Consider the following 18,273-nt stretch of genomic DNA (forward strand, 5'->3'; position numbering starts at 1 on the left):
GCAAGATGCTTATTTACATTGAACCTTCCTTGAACTTCCATAGTGGATAAGGTTGTAGCAAAAACTTTCCTCACAAGGCAACAGGAGCTGTAACCTGAGCTGTGCCAGGAGGCTATCAGGGGGGTTACATGAGGTATGCATTGCTATTTAGACCAATCAGCCTTCTGCTATGTGAATTACTGTTTTAGTGCACTTGCTTAACTGGGGGAATAATAAAAGAGAGCTTACGGCTTGAATCAGGGCTCTCATCCCAAGAAACTGTGTGTCGTGTATATTCTTCATGAGAGACCACAAGCTCTCATCCTGAGAAAACTTGCAGCCTGTGTATCCTTCATGAGAGACCACCACATTTGTAACCTTACAAGGGGTGAAGAGTTTCTAAATTTGTCGATAGTTGTTGTAATGAAAGTTGGAAGTCACTTCTTTATATATTTCTTTTCTTTTTCTTTATTATATTATTTTTTCCCTTTATTATTTTTTCCTTTTCTTTTTTCTTGCACTTTTTATTTTTCTTTCTGTTCTTTTTTTCTTTAAGTTTAGTTTGTATTAGTTTTTACTATTGTAATCAAAATCCTTAATACAAATTACATACACAAAAAAAAAAAGAAATCCTGAAATGTTCTCACCTCCTCTTCTTTATAAAGAACAGTATGCATTATTTGTCACACTGCCTGCATAAGCCAATAAAGTGTCAGCATTTTCAAATAAAGATGCAACTTTACAAAAATCCTCTGCAAGTATGTGATGGAATGCCTAACAGACCCTGGAGGCATGACGAAGGGAACAGAACTGTTACAGGAGGGAGCTGGACCATTACTGGGGGAAAAAAAATCTTTAGCCCAAAGGAGGGGGAAGTGTGAGAAATAGATGCAGAGTAACTCTGCTTTAATTACACCTATAATTTGATCTGCTATAAGTTGATCTGAGCATTGCTTTGACAGGCTTTCAAGATTCTGTTCCATATACCCTAACAGCAATGAAGGTCTTTCCAAAAGACCAAGTGGTTCTTGTTTCCTGAATTTACCAGCCAAACAGGACTTGACAAAGCCAGGCACTTTCCTCTTCATGTGGTTTATGTGATGTGCTTATACAAGACAAAAAATGGAATGAAAGTGATGAGAAAATTAAACAGAAAGGAAAGCGGCATCAAATCCAGAATGGAAAGATTTTTCTTACACTCTTGGAATAATAATTAGAATAAACATTCACTTATGCTACCTCTCTCTCTCTTTTTTAAAAAAAATCGTAAGTGTAATAGCTTCAAGCAGTACTCCCATTATGGTCAAGCACCGCTGAGTGCCAAATCTAGAAGTGAAGCCTTTTTTCTGATTAATTTTTCTTCTTTCTCTCTCTCTCTCTCCCAGGAAAAATCACTGTGCATCACTGTGAAAAAAGTTCTGCCAATATTATTGACTATTTTCATGGAAGCCATTATTCTTGCCTCCTTTCTGCCCCAGCATGCACTGTTTTCCAGAATCTATTAAGTCCATGGAATTATAAGTGGCTAGGCTGCCAAAAGGATCTGTTTTTTGAACCAAGCAGGAAGTCAGAAGATTTGGAAAATGCAAAGGTCATAACTAATTCCTGATAGACATATTTATCTGGCAGGTATAGATCAGGTCAGCTCATATAAGAATTGGCAAAATAACATTACTCCCATTTTCTAACTGTCAGTATGATACGCCTTCACGTTTTGATTAATTTAAGTGCCTGAAATACTGATGCTCGAGCTGTATCCAATACATGAATAAAATTCAATTTCTGTAGCCAAGGCTCAGAATAATAGATTATAAGAGTTAGGTCAAGGGTTCCAACACTCATTCAGAACTGAAATTCAAACTAAAGCATTCCTGACTGATAGTTATTTAATCTCCACTTAAACACATGCAATGAATGGGACTCCACCATCTTTCTTGCCCTGTTCTGTCCAGTCTCCTGTGGCCACTAAAAGGCTCTGTTAGAGATCAAAGGACTGCAGGAAAAATCTGAGCTAGTAGATGTAGCAAGAGACAAATACTGTAGGATGGAAATGTTCTTTTCTTTTCAAAAACCACTTTTCTTCTTGAGCTAGAGCCATCTTTTGGGTCAATATCCCACACGGAAAGAGAGGAAGGATGAAACAAGAATGCCTTCACAAACCTGTCATGCCACCTTGCCATTTTTCACATAGTAGGCGGAGCAACCTTCAGCATGAACAGCTCTCTTCTGGTGCAGTCTCTTTTGGTGAATTGGGGAACCCTAAACTGTCCTAACACAATTCTCCTTCTTCTCCACACAAGAAAGATAATGAATTCAGGGAAAGAGCATGACTGAATAGACAGGGTCAACAGGTCCATACTCTTTTCTACTCTTCCCCTTATGCAGTTGTATTCCTGGGGAGGAGAGAGAGAACAGAATTCTTGAGTCTGTCATTCATTCAGATGTGGTTCTTTCTGGACCATCTCCTGTAAGTGGAATCTACCTACCCTGTTTGTACAGCCTAGACAGAGATCTGGATTCCTTCATCTCAGAAGATAAAGGGGGCCTCCAACTAGACCTTCTCGGTGATAGCTCTGGTCCTTTGAATAAATTTTCCCTCCTTGGTAATATTCTGGAAAGCAGTATATGCATGGCTCTTCTAAAAAGCTTTTGGAGCTGGAAGTTCTATGGATGTGGGGTTGTTTTAAACTGAATTAACTACAATTTCACTTCAGAGTGGTACCGTGGACAAACTGCTCATGAATGCTGAACTGTATGTCCTATTACATCCTCTATGCTCAGTTGGCAATGCAAAAAAGATCACCTGCTGCTCATAGCACCCCTTATTAATTTTGATTTTACCTCATCTTGGACTTTATGTTTATTATCTTATTTATGCTTTTAGATTGTAATTTAGGTCTTTTAATATCTTTATTATTACTTTTGCTGTAAACCGCCCAGAGTCCCCTGTTGGGGGAGATGGGCAGTGGTATAAATTTAAAAATAAATAAATAAATAAATATCAGAGAATGATAGCACTGAAAATAGCTTCCTTAGGCAGACCTTATATTTCCCCAAACAAATCTAGAAACAGGATCACATCCTCCAAATCAGTCATAACCACAGAAGGCTATAGAACAAATTCTAGAATCCATTCCAGTGTATACTGGACTCTAGAATTGGGCTCAGCAGATGAAATGCATCCACTTTCTGATGAAAGTTAGCAGAAAAGGACTATTTTATTGCATTCATCTTTAACCAGTATGAGTGATTATGCATGGAGTGGAAAACCTAGATAGATTTTCTCTCTTTCTCAAGATAAGGGTAGTATCAGTAAATAGTTGTTATAATAACTATACAGGTAGTCCTGGGGTTGAGATGGCAATTGGGACTGGCCATCGCTAAGCGATGCGGCCATAAAGTGTGACATCACATGCCTGCATCGCATAGTGACAGCAGTTCTGGAAGTCCCAGCTGCCATCATTAAATGAGGACCATGCAGGTCATGAAGTGAGGACCTCACGTGACCACAACTTCCAACTTCCTGCTGATTTCCCCATTGACTTTGCTTGTGGGAAGCTGGCGGGAACGTAGGAAATCGCGATCATGTGACCGCAGCTCACTGTGATGTAATTGTGAACTGAGCATCAAGCACCCAGATCATGATCACATGACTGTGGGGATGCTGTGATGGCTGGAACTCTGAGGAACCATCGTAAATTGCCTTCATTCAGTGCTGTCACAAGTTTGAATGGTCGCTGAACAAGTGGTTGTAACCCGAGGGCCATCTGTATATTAATCACAGTATCAGGGGCAATGAACATTCTTCTATGGAATACAGTTGTATGCGTGGGGATGGGGAGGTTATTGCATTTACACTCTTCTTGTGGACTTTCCATTGGTACCTGGTTGACTTCCATGGAAACAAAATGCTGGACTATTTGAGCATTTAGTCTGATTCAGCAAGGGCTTATATTTGAGAAGAACTAATTGTACCTGCTGAGCTACCCCAGGAGAATATTCTCTCTCTCTCTCTCTCTCTCTCTCTCACACACACACACACACACACACAAACACATACATCCACATAAATTTTCCTCCCTTTAATCCCATTAAATAAGCTGAGGCTCACAAAAGGAACAGAAGTCTTCTCCATTTTAGAATATGGCCATTGTCCTCAAGACTGTTTCCAACACTGGCAGCCTATGAATTCCCATTAACAGACTCTGCAAATGATAGATATATTTCACTGTAACTGTTTACATGTATTTTGGAGCAAATGTCTACAAGTGGAATTTTTTAAATATGTCCATATGTAAATGTGGACTCTTTTATATTTGGAGTTTTGCTGTTAGACTTATAGAAAGACTTGATAGCAAACAGCAACCCCTGGTGATAGACTGCAATATTGCATTAACATTCCTAATACCCAAGGGTATGAGGTAAACTAACTGTCAAGAGGGACACCTAGTGGTGGAATTAGATCCAGGGAGTTGGCAGAGATGCCTATACAGCTCCCTAGTAATATTCTATAGGAAAAACATAAAAACAAATACATTAATTCTTAAGACCATAAGATCAGGTGGACTATATCAGACACCTGTAAGAAACTGCAGAGAAGGAAAGAGACTGTGGATATCAATCACAAAAGAGGAGTCATCAGAGCTTCATCTAAAGATACATGATGCAGCAGTTGTGTCAGAACTAGGCAGGTGAAAATCTTCTCACGGCCTGGTTGGAAAATCACCTGAGAAGCTCAATATATCTTGTCTTGAGATCCATTAAAATTCTCTTAGCTATTCCTTATTTCCATTAACGTTAGCAAAACGTAACAGTGAAACCTAATGTATACAATATGTACTTAAGTATCTACTGGATTCACTACGAGCTATACAGAAAGATAATCTTAAGTGTAACTTATTTTTACTCTCATTTCCTTGGCCATTGGAAGTAGTATAAAAATGGAACAAATAAGAATAAATAAAATTGTGACACATGTCTTATGAGATCCTATACCCACTCATATGTTCTTCCCATGTAAGTAATAAATATACACATGGGAAGTTGCCAGTAGGTATCACCTTTGCCCTTCTCCATGTTCACTCTGCCCTGGAAAGAAGGAGGTGTTGAATAAGTACTTGAACATACGAAGAGTTACCCTGAGAAGAGGTAACCTGTTAGTGATCAGTGACCATTCCCACGGACACATTCCTTGACAATGTATAAAGGTGTGAACATTCTCCCCAAGTGTCAAGAATCACAAAAAGGAAGAAGGAATAGAACTTGGTATCCTTCTCCTCCCAACATGCATTACCCAAGCTAGTGGAATATCTGAAGAGTCTTAATACAGATATAGTTTACTTTGGAGATTTTAAAGCCATGCAACCAGTCCTGCAAAATGCTTTGAATCCAAAGGACCTTCCTAGACTTTAAAAATTATATTCTAGATGGTATTTGCTAAGGTAGGATCTAAGACATAGGCCAATAGTTTAGAACTGCAGGAAAGGCAGATTTGGGGCACAATCAAGAAGCAATGTTAGTCAGAACCAAAGAACATCCATGATAAAATCAGAAAAAAACGTTATGCCTATACATGGCTGAACTAAATAAGAGGCCTCTCTTTACTCCTTCCCACCCAAACACTTGGGCAACCTACAGCCCTTCCAATACATCAAAAAGGGTTTGTCTAGAACCCAAAGGCAGTTCTGAGATAAGCTGCTACCTGCAGCTGGATGGCTGCACAGAGAGGAATGCTGCATGTATTCTGTTCTCAGCTTAGATGAGGTGATGGCAATTTCTCCCTTCTAGAGGCATTTGCAAAACATTATGGACAGTCAGGAGGACTATGGGGAGAGATCTCAGGTTTTATTCAATAGAATGAGAAGAACGGGGAGAATGCAGCAGGACTGGATCACAGATTTTGAAGAATGTAAAATAAAAGACATTTACCACCTAAAGAGGAATGAGACGTAGCAACATTAAATCCAACGTTTAAAATTACTTATCTGCACCGCTGAGTATAGAAAGTCTCCCCTGAAGGTTGAAAATTTGAGTAAAAGCTAAGGTAGAAAGTTCTTACCTCCTCCTGTTCCCATCTAATCATCATCTCAATAACCAGCTGAGTAAACCAAAAGAACCCCCTGCTATTTGACTAAGCTCTGTAGCGTTTTAGGTAACAGCAATAATACTGAGCCAGCAAATAAGCAACCAAGCAGTGCACCTTTGCGAAGGACGCACAATACCTTGTCTTAGACACAGTAGTACATCTCTCCGCCTCAACTCCCACTATCAGGATTTCTGTGTACACACCATCTTCTGCAGCTGCAGAGCTCATTACACTACTCAGTTAATTAGGACGGGAAAGCATATTTTTTTCTTGGGTTGCCACAGGTATGCCTATGTTAGAGCAAATAGCTCTCTTGGTGCTAGGAATTAAATGGCAACTTATTCCTTCAGAGGAAGATGGGTGCACTTAATGGACCATCATTTTCATTTTTCCTGTATTGCCACATACAACAGGGTTGGGGATGGAGAACCCGAGGTTCTCTAGCTGTTGCTGCATTACAGCTCTTAGTTGCCCTAGCCAGCTTGGTTTGTGGTGAGGGATTCTGGGAGCTAAGGTTTAATAACACCTGTAAAGTCATGGTTCCCCATCCATGACCTATAGAATCCTGTTGGAAAATGATTGGATGAGCTTTAAAGCCGTGCAGATGTGCAAAGGGATACTTTCCATCCTTGGACAATTGAGGAAAGTGCTTCTTTGAAGCAAAACAGGGGTCACACCATTTGATAACACCAGTGCCTGCACGTGCATAGTGCATGTATATTAAGCCAATATTAGTGAGATGGTTTGATTGATCAAGACAGATCATGCTGACTTCAATGTTTTCTCAAGGTGAAATGCCACCACTACATGAGGTGCCTTAGTTGATGCATCCTTGATGAGCTGTTAATTTTTTTCCCTTCTATTTTGAATACATGACTGTCCAAGATTATGATAAATTACTTCTTTTAAAAAATGTTCTGTTTGGGTATTTAACTTGCCCCAACCTAGTGTCTTCCAGATGTGTTTCATATTCTGTCTGGTTTTCCAAGTATACCAGATTTGCTTTTTATGGCAATACATTTTCTATCTAAGACTACTGTTTACAAGACTTCTTTCACTAAGAATTGAGAATGCATAGTTAAAACTGAAGGTAAAGTTGTATTTTGTTGTTTATTCGTTCAGTCGCTTCCGACTCTTCGTGACTTCATGGACCAGCCCATGCCAGAGCTTCCTGTCGGTCGTCAACACCCCCAGCTCCCCCAGGGACGAGTCCATCACCTCTAGAATATCATCCATCCACCTTGCCCTTGGTCGGCCCCTCTTCCTTTTGCCTTCCACTCTCCCTACCATCAGCATCTTCTCCAGGGTGTCCTGTCTTCTCATTATGTAGCCAAAGTATTTCAGTTTGACCTTTAATATCATTCCCTCAAGTGAGCAGTCTGGCTTAATTTGGTTGCCATAATCTTGGGTTTTTTGAGGTTTAGGTGCAAGCCAGCTTTTGCACTTTCTTCTTTCACCTTCATCATAAGGCTCCTCAGTTCCTCTTCACTTTCAGCCATCAAAGTGGTATCATCTGCATATCTGAGATTGTTAATGTTTCTTCCAGAGACTTTAACTCCAGCCTTGGATTCCTCAAGCCCAGCATGTCGCATGATGTGTTCTGCGTACAAGTTGAGTAGGTAGGTTGAGAGTATACAGCCCTGCCATACTCCTTTCTCAATCTTAAACCAGTCTGTTGTTCCGTGGTCTGTTCTTACTGTTGCTGCTTGGTCGTTATACAGATTCTTCAGGAGGCAGACAAGAGAACTTGGTATCTGCATACCACTAAGAACTTGCCACAATTTGTTATGGTCCACACAGTCAAAGGCTTTAGAATAGTCAAGAAAACAGAAATAGATGTTTTTCTGAAACTCCCTGGCCTTTTCCATGATCCATCGGATATTGGCAATTTGGTCCCTAGTTCCTCTGCCTTTTCTAAACCCAGCTTGTACATCTGGCAATTCTCGCTCCATGAATTGCTGAAGTCTACCTTGCAGGATCTTGAGCATTACCTTACTGGCATGTGAAATGAGTGCCACTGTTCGATAGTTTGAACATTCTTTAGTGTTTCCCTTTTTGGTATGGGGATATAAGTTGATTTTTTCCAATCTGATGGCCATTCTTGTGTTTTCCAAATTTACTGGCATATAGCATACATTACCTTGACCGCATCATCTCGCAAGATTTTGAACAGTTCAGCTGGGATGCCATCGTCTCCTGCTGCCTTGTTATTAGCCATGCTTCTTAAGGCCCATTCAACCTCACTGTTCAGGATGTCTGGCTCTAGCTCACTGACCACACCATGAAAGCTATCCCCGATATTGTTATCCTTCCTATACAGGTCTTCTGTATATTCTTGCCACCTTTTCTTGATCTCTTCTTCTTCTGTTAGGTCCTTGCCATCTTTCTTTTTGATCATACCCATTTTGGCCTGGAATTTTCCTCCGATGTTTCTAATTTTCTGGAAGAGGTCTCTTGTCCTTCCTATTCTATTGTCTTCTTCCACTTCCGCACATTGCTTGTTTAAAAATAATTCCTTATCTCTTCTGGCTAACCTCTGGAATTTTGCATTTAATTGGGCATATTTCCCCCTATCACTGTTGCCTTTTGCTTTCCTTCTTTCTTGGGCTACTTCTAGTGTCTCAGCAGACAGTCATTTTGCTTCTTGGTTTTCTCTTTCTTTGGGATGTATTTTGTTGCCGCCTCCTGAACAATGCTGCAAACTTCTGTCCATAGTTCTTCCGGGACCCTATCTACTAAGTCCAGTCCCTTAAATCTATTCTTCACCTCCACTGCATATTCCTTAGGAATATTAGTGAGCTCATATCTAGCTGATCTGTGGGTCTTCCCTAATCTCTTCAGTCTGATCCTAAATTGTGCAAGAAGAAGTTCGTGATTGGAACTACAGTCAGCTCCAGCTCTTGTTTTTACCGACTGTATAGATGTCCACCACCTTTGGCTGCAAAGGATGTAGTCAATCTGATTTCAGTGTTGTCTATCTGGTGACGTCGATGTATAAAGCCGTCTCTTAGGTTGCTGGAAGAGGGTGTTTGTTATGCACATTGAGTTGTCTTGGCAAAATTCTATCAGCCTGTGTCCTGCTTCGTTTTGTTCTCCCAGGCCATGCTTACCTGTAATTCCAGGTGTCATTTGACTGGCCACCTTAGCATTCCAGTCTCCCGTGATGAAAATAACATCTCTTTTAGGCGTGTCATCCAATAGGTGCTGCAGATCCTCATAGAACTGCTCTACTTCAGCTTCTTCAGCATCTGTGTTTGAGGCGTATATTTGGATCACTGTGATGTTAGATGGCTTGCCCTGAATTCGAATTGAGATCATTCTATCATTTTTTGGATTGTATCCAAGCACTGCTTTAGCCACTTTACTATTAATTATGAAGGCTACTCCATTTCTTCTGTGGTCCTCTTGTCCACAGTAGTAGATCTGGTGGTCATTTGATGTGAAGTGGCCCATTCCAGTCCATTTCAGTTCACTGACGCCCAAAATGTCTATCTTTAATCTTGACATCTCACCAATAACCACATCCAATTTGCCCTGGCTCATAGATCTTACATTCCAGGTTCCAATGGTGTGTTGATCCTTAGAACATCGGATTTGCCATTCACCACCAGCACCGTCGGCCGCTAGCCGTCCTTTTGGCTTTGAGCTAGCTGCGTCATCACGTCTGGGGCTAGTTGAACTCATCCTCTGTTCCTCCCCAGTAGCATTTTGACCATCTTCCAACCTGGGGGTCTCATCTTCCGATGGTATACTGACATATCTCTGGTTGTACTGATCCATTTAGTTTTCACGGCAAGAATACTGGGGTGGGTTGCCCTTACCTTCCCCAGGGATCGCATTTAGTCTGACCTCTCTGTCATGACCTTCCCATCTTGGGTGTCCCTTCACGGTTTAGCTCATGGCATCATTGAGGTGCTCAAGCTCCAGCACCATGACAAGGTAACGATCCTTTGCTGAAGTAACGATCCTTTGCTGAAGTTGTATAGAGTATCCTTTTTCTTTTCTTTTTTTAGCATTTCTTAGACAATCCTATAAGAAACAATATATCTTGCACAAAACCCAAATGGGTCAGGTTGATTATACATTCTTCCTCTTCAGTCCAACATATGGGAAATACCTGTTTTCCCTCCCCACTATCAGTCCTGCTTATACCATTTCTACCTAAGCAGGTGAAGACAGTCAACTTAAATAAAACAACTGTGAGGAATCTTCAGTCCATGAGCAAAATGTGTCCTCTGCAGTTTCCTTATTTGACCCGCTTTAGAAAATCTTCTCCAAATCTTTCTCTTCTACAAGGTCAGATTGTTCCATGCTTATAAGCCTTTTTCCTCATGCACAGGAAGCATCTTATCAACCTACTGATAACCCAACTGGATTCTGATAACCCAGGTAACTGGGTGTAGGACTGAAATCTAAGTAAATTTCTTCACTGTAAAACGGATATGGATGCAAATGTTAATCAGGATGAATGGATAAATTAATCAATGAAGGATTTTAGTGGGAAATTATTGTGGGCCATTGTTAAACCAGCAAAGGCAGTTAAATAAAAAGCATGTTTGATTAACTTTGGGGGCTTTTTTAAATTGTTGAACGTTATAAGAAATTACAGAATAACAGCTGTCCTTTCTAATAATGATAGGTAGTTTTTACTTACTAAACTGAAAACTCTTGTGCAAAAAGCATGGGTGATATGCCAGACATATACATAAACATATACATATGCATATGTTTATGCACGCACACACACACAGACTTAATTAAACTAATTTATTATTCAAAAGACAGATGGCTACCCTCTAAAATTCTTTACTCACTGGGTCATCCCAATACTTTTCCATGAAAACATGCCCTGGGTGGAACCACAGGTCCATCTGGACCAGAACCATCTGCTTTGTCAACAGTTTTTCAGAGCCTTCCTCTGTAGTTTGTCCTTTGAACAGAGATCCTGGATTGTTTTTAATCCGTTCAATAATCCAATTATTGAATTGGATGCTGGAACTCTATTTCTGAGCCATTTCTTTGGCAACAGGAGAGTTTAAACAGGAGAGTTTAAAGAGTTACATTTAGGAGCACTGATGGGAGAGGCCCTAATCCAATCATTCCCAAAGAGGTATTACCTTGAGGTTTGGGTTTGATAAGCTTCCCACAGGGCTTTGAGATGGTGACGGTCTTCTGGCAGTCCGCATTGTGCAAGGCTCGTTTTAGATTTCCAGTTCGAGTCTTCAGGGCAGTGTTTAGGTCACATTCCCCCCATGCCTGGAACTGGTATTTACATTCCGCTGTGAAAAATAAATGTCTGTGTTACTTATTTTATTAACAGCAGCTGATAACACCAGGGCTTAGCATAATACCAAAGGTATTTTACCCAGCCTTTATTCAGAATAATACATACAGTAAGGCAGATGTTCATGGTGGAGACTATAAAACCACATCCACTGTCACTGCATCCTGGACTCAAAACTGAATATGTAAAATGAATTAAGCAGGTTTTCAAACATGCTTCCCAAAGAAACTAGGTACCGACTCCTGCTCATCAGCAGTAGAGGTGTAAACAAGATGGAAATGGAGTGCCCACAAACCCAGGATGCAAATTGCATGCTGATGTCACAATCACATATCTCTGAATGCATGTCACAGAATCACAAGGAAAATTTACCACAGAGCAGTTTCTCAACCTTGGCAGCTTGAAGCTGTGTGGACTTCAACTCCCAGGATTCCCCAGCCAACATGCTGGCTGGGGAATTCTGGGAGTTGAAGTCCACATATCTTCAAGTTGCCAAGATTGAGAAACACTGCCATAGAGTGAATGCCTTTTGAAAGGAGGGTTGAAAATAATGTGAGAGTGATGTACACATACCTTTGCCATGAAGTTCTCTTAATCTTACTGTATTCTGCTGTTCTCACTAGAATTCCCCTCAAAATTCTCCTATCTAATTTTATTACAGGGTGATAGACCCCGTTATGGAATCCAGATAAAATGGTCCAGAAAACATAAGCAAACAGTTAAGAGAACAATTTAAAGAAATAGCAGTAACAACAAGAATGGTGGTACAGTAACAAAGTAAAACTTAAAAGTTAATTTTTGTTTTTAATTGTAGATAGTAAAAAGGGGGACAGAGGAAAACAAAGCCAAAAGGAAAAATAGCACTGAGAACTAGAAGAATACAGGCACAAAGAAGTGAATAATAAACGACAGTATATAAAATAATTTAAAAAAGCAATGTTTAAACACACAAGTAGATAAAAATAAAGACCAGGGGTAGGGGTGGGGTGTCAAAAAAGTGACGATAGTGGCCGCAACCATGTGATGAAAGCCCTGCCCCTTTTTGTGTATGTAAGCGGTAGAGCTTCAGTTACATACAACAGCTGTGGTCAGCATCTTGAGTTTTTTGACACACCCCATTCCCCCTCTCCCAGCAGACACCATTTATGAAGACTATGGAAATAATCAAATCTGGGTATACATTTATGAACTTTTATGACTCTGCTAAAGAATGGGGAAACAGTTAACCTTACATTTATTTATCAGCTGATAACAAAGTCTGATACTAGTCAAGAAATCTTCTGGGAAATAGAATCAAAAGGGGAATTATAAACCTTACTAGTTCATCCTTATAGAATTACCCCCTCCCCCTAAAAAAGCCCCCACCACATGAGTTATTCAGCCACTTCTTCTCTGCAAAGTCTTGGACATTGGTAGCACCTTCAAGACTAATCATCTTTATTTGGAGCATAAGCTTTGGTGATCAGTAGCTCACTTCATTAGATGCATGGAGTGGATTCACTATGACATGACTTTAGATACAAAGAATTGAGGGGGGTGGGATGGGGAAAGCAAGGTGGGGAGCTAATGGGTTACAATATAGCAGAGATTGAAAGGAAGATATGTCAGAGGAAGGGGCACTCAGGATTATCTTATCAATTAACAAATGTAATGGGCTAAGAACCCACTACCCCTGTTGAAACCTTCTGTAATAGAGTAGAACTTTCTAATATGCTCTAATTTGGATGTCTCTGGTAATATTGTGGTAGCAGTTTCTCTGTTCTATCACTACTACCCTGAGGTCAGTGATCGAAGGTCCTGGGAGGCTGAAATCTTCCCCACAGGCTACCTTGAAATTCTGCAGTTAGTAGAACGGAGAAGATGGAATCTGGGGATGGTGAGATTATTCAGATAATTAATGTAACCTTTATTGGCAAAGGACATGCCAAGGGAAGCTAGGTAGCTCAAGAATGAGCTTTACTTAAGAGCAATCTGTCAAGGATGGAAAACTTCCTAAAAAATCAAATCAAACAGTGGCATTTTTTCTTCTAAGCTTTTTCCCATTGCTGAATTGAAGTGGTATCCACTCATTCCTGAATCAATAGAGAACTTGACTAGCATGAAACCTGCTGTTCCCACTTCCTAACTTTATCCTGCCACTATGTCACTACAGTCATTTGTCTTTCCTCCAAGGTCATGGATAAAAAATATCTAACATATGTTGCATGCCTTGAGGCTGACCTTGGATGGTGTTCAAATAATGGGGAAATTACTACTTTAACACTGGTATAAAGACAACTTCAACCTGACTCATTCACAGAAATGAGCAGTGCCATGAGAACAAGGCAGGGAAAAAGACTCTTGTGACATGTTTGTGCTATGGTTAGATGCATGGAAGGGAAGATCAAAAGGGAAAACCCCAAGAATGATGTTCAAGAACATCGAAAGGACTTATTCTACAGCAGAACCAAATCCCAGGTTCCCCATTGCAGATCATAAAATAATAGGAATAAGACGTTGGCCTTAAACATCTGTAAATCAGTGTGCAAACTGACCTTCATTTATTTTAAAAAACAAGGAATATATTATCACTTTGATACTATAATCCTTCCAGCTGGGGAATTCTGGGAGTTGGACTCCACACATCTTGAAGTTGCCAATCATGCACTCATTGGGCTGTTTAAGTTAGGGAAAGCATGGGAACTTTCATTCACAACTTTATGTAATGACTGCAACACTCTATCACCATTAAATCCAATTCATACGTAAATACAGTAGAAATCTCTTTAATGAAAGAATCGTACAGAATGGCAAAAAAGTTGCGAATGAAAATTCCCATGATTTCCCTAACTTAAACAGCCCAATGAGTTCATGATTCCCCTTCACTCGCTCTGGTATGCAACCCCCTTTTCCTCAGTTTGTGCCAGTCTCTTGACTCCCTGCAGGTGTCTTCAATGGCTCAGCCAGTTGAGTGTGGGTATGAGAGATAGTCCAACCATGAAGTATTCTCACTCCTGAATGTTCTCCCTCCCACTCTGCCGACTTGCAAGTCTCGACACGTGTTGACTTCATTCAGATTAGTTAGGTACCTTCTCTGGTGGTCTTCTTTAGGGAGATATTTTATCTGCTATTTTATTTTACTCTTCATTTTAAAAAATATTGTGTATCAATTTATTTCACTGTTAGCTTAGGAGATGAAGCAAGAAAGCACATGGGATAGCATCACAGTCCCAATGTCCACATTTTCAGCCACATCCACTGGGGTGCCAACTGAAGTTCTGCACAAAGTACAGGGTTATATCGTGACCCTCAGACCAACACATGGAGGAAGCTCACATAGACTGCCAGATGTCCAACAGCACTGTGACTTACAGAGATGGGTGTGTGGCATAATTAGAGCAAGTATACATTCGGGGGAGCAAAATACAGTTCCTCATCTTGCCAGATATGCTGAAGAATGTTCCCACGCTGAAGAGTATGAAGAACAAAAATCAAGATTCTGGGGCTGGAAGAGGCAAAGCAGCAATTCTTCAAGCCCAGATGGCTGCAAGAGGAAAGAGACATGGAATGGAGCTGGGCCATATTTTTCAGCTAGTGCCAATAACTCCGGATCAAACTTTGCTTTGTTGCACTGAAAACTGCAAAACCTGTCATTTGTCTATGCTTTAATAAACATGTTATTAGCCACTCTGCATGGTAAGTAAGCACCAGAGGAACAGAAATGAGTCTATGACTATGTCTACACACAACACACACACCATAAAATGCTCCAAATAAGCTTTCCTTTCCTTTCTTTTCTTTTCTTTCATTTTCTTGGCAACTTCAAGAGATGAATGAAACTTTGCCAGATATATTTCCCTGCCTGACTGAATGTACCATATGCTAAATATTTGGATCAGTCATTAGCTACTAACAAAAGTTCTGGGTCATTATGCGGAACAGGAAGTTTTTAACATGAATGTGAGACTGAATTAATTATCTACCTATCTGCCTGATGGAAATTCCTTCCTTCCTTCCTTCCTTCCTTCCTTCCTTCCTTCCTTCCTTCCTTCCTTCCTTCCTTCCTTCCTTCCTTCCTTCCTTCCTTCCTTCCTTCCAAAATTACTATTGCTCCTAATTACCATTTTCATCCTTGCTTTATCTTTTAACTGTCTCATAAGGCTGACTCCCTCTTGGTGAGAATTTATCTGTGTCCCAGACACTTTAAGCTAATTAACCCATACAACCTGACATAGCCATCATTTACTTTTGCCCTGAACTCCTTTTCAACTCCTGGAGAGATAAAAGCTGCCAATTCACTTGGGTTCTGCATTATCATAAAAAATGTGATCCCAAACTCCTGATTTCTACCCTCCCTAGCTTCTAATTAAATCAAAAACTTCAAGGCTGAGAGAAAACACTTTTGAATTCTGGGCAAGTGCCTGCAGGTAAAAAGCACTAAGTATTTGAAGGAAATATTTTTTTACCAATGCCCATCAAAAAGAGATCTCCTGCAATTATTGATTATTTATCCCAATGTATCTCAGGTGTTTATGCATTAAGGTTAACTATACTTTTATGTTCACCAGTTTACATGGAACCTAGCACAGTGGTTGCTGGCCTAAAGGCCAATTTACCCACCCAAAAAGAATTCAACAAACATCCAAATGCCAGTCTTATGGACATCCTGGACAAAAGGCATCTACCTCTCTCCCAGTACTATGGTAGATGGCTTCTCTTAAAAGCCAGCATGGTAGACCCAACATAAATAAGATTTCCAGGTGGTGATGGGACATATGCAAGAGAGAAGATTGGCAGTGGCGTTGAAGTATTCAGCTGCAAGCGTGCAGTGCTGAGAATACAAACATAGGTGTTTATTTTAATAGAAGGTCACTGGGCCCTGATACTGCTTTATTGGAGAATACTACATTGGAGACAGGAGACAATGGTATTACAGATAAATAACAATGATAGTAATCACCACTACTTGGCCACTATTTCGTTCCAGCAGCATGTCATAAGTTTGCAGTAGCAACTAATGGTTTCTGGAACCATCAGATTTATGCTCAATGCCATATGTTAATTCCTGATCTAATTCTAGAATCGTTTTATCAGTACCTATCTTCTGTTTTCCTATAGCTATTACTAGGTCTAACGATGGACCGTTCTATCCATGGTGTTAATACTGTGAGGTTCAATTTTTAGTTGGCATGGCCATTGGCTGGAATTCTGGAAGTTGCTCTTCTAATGTATGTCAACATTGAAGAAGACAGATTGAAATAATATGAATAAACAGGTGCCTTTGGGTTGGTGGGTGTTTCAATGCTTATATTATATCTTTATATTTAAATGTTTGCTGATTAAGAGGGAAAACTTTTTCAAATTACAAGTTTTTAAAGAAATAATAATAGATTAATTAGTAAATAGTGATTAGTCGAAACTTCCTTGGATATTACCTCCAAATTGCTTCTTCCAGTTGCAGGGAATCTTACATCTTTGTGTCTTCATTGTCTGCTTACAATCAACTCCACTCCGAGTGCCCTCACGGGTCCCAAGACCACAATCTCCACTTGTAGGGACACAGACACTCCACTGCCATTCTCCACAATCAGATTTTTTCACCTTCTTCTCTGAAAAGAGTCACAAATAAAAAAACAAGCAATAGTAATAGTTAGTTCCCAGGTATGAAAACCAAATGTTCTTTCTGTAATGGACTGTGAAAATAACCTTGGGAGACAGGAGGAAGAGCTGCAGCCAGGGCAATGGTCTGGCAAGAGATGTATCAGCCCCCAGAAGGAATGGGGGTGAAGAAAGCATCTCAGAAGGGACCCTCCCTAGTTCTCTAGAAAGTAAAGGTAAGTGAGGGGAGATGTTCTTTCGGACTTGCACTATTCTGTTACCCTAACCTTACAATAAAGGTAGTGTTAGTACTCACGGCTTTGGTTTCCTTTCTGGATTACCTCAAAAGGCTGACACTTTCTAACAGATGTTCTAAACCAAAGATGGACAATTTCCAGAGCTTGAGGACTATCCCAGGTTCTGGGCAGCATACTGAGTCCTCCATTATGATCATTTAACACTCCAAATCTCCAAAAATGCGAAACAGAGGAGCTCAAATTTTTGCCTTTACCTTCTATGAAACCATAAACAGGATGTTAGAAGGCCATATATCATCCCTGGATTGAACTTTTTATACTTTGTCTAAACATGCAAAATGTGTGCTCATAAAGACAATATGAGGACCTCTAAGAGAAACATAAAATGGATAAACAGTTATTCCACACAATCCATAACTTTAATTGGCCAGGTTTGCAAACAATTTACATAATTGCTATATAAATGTTAAGCGTCATGATAATTACTGCTGTATATCTTTCATATGCCTGAGAGAAAAATATGATCTACTGGGAAACAATATAACTACTGTCAAATTATCTATTAATGTAACAGGGGGCTCTTTAAATTGCTTCAGTCAGCTTATTCTGAAAATCAGCACCTCTTTTATGCCGAACGGCTCCCCCCACCATGTCAAGATGTGACCTCTCTAAGAACTTTACTGAGTCAGACAATTAAGTGGGTACAGTGTTACATATGTCTTCCTTGCCATAAACCAATGCATCCAGGCTGTCAGATTCTACTGCACTTAATTCCTCCATTGCCACTTACAGTGAAACACACCATCAGCATCTTGTCACTTTGGCAAGTCCCTAGATCCTTTATCAAAAAAAGAAAAAGCTAATGGCTTCTCTATATTTTAAAACAAACCACAAAGCACTTGACAACATCATTTCTGTTGAATCTGTCCCATGGGAAAAAAATGGTATGAATGAGCTTCATCAACAAAACTGGTAATATTTGTAATATAGCAATGAACAAAGCAAGCACAAAATAAATGTCCAGACTCTCTGTTATACTGGCATTTGGTTTCTGTGCTTCATTTTGCTATTCCTAGAAAGGTGGGTGGCCT

General features: G+C 40.0%; 1 protein-coding gene across 2 annotated transcripts in view; it reads right to left on the reverse strand.

The window, feature by feature from the left end:
• Positions 1-18,273, reverse strand: part of PTN (pleiotrophin) — a 104,254-nt gene that overhangs the window by 10,856 nt on the left and 75,125 nt on the right. For both annotated transcript variants that reach the window (XM_063308577.1, XM_063308576.1), the window contains exons 3-4: positions 16,763-16,936; positions 11,182-11,343 (exon numbers count right to left, since the gene is read on the reverse strand). In XM_063308577.1, the coding sequence (XP_063164647.1) occupies positions 11,182-11,343; positions 16,763-16,936 (336 nt within the window). The remainder of the gene's footprint in view (positions 1-11,181; positions 11,344-16,762; positions 16,937-18,273) is intronic.

Source organism: Candoia aspera, chromosome 7 (assembly GCF_035149785.1).
Source record: "Candoia aspera isolate rCanAsp1 chromosome 7, rCanAsp1.hap2, whole genome shotgun sequence".
NCBI lineage: Eukaryota > Metazoa > Chordata > Lepidosauria > Squamata > Boidae > Candoia > Candoia aspera.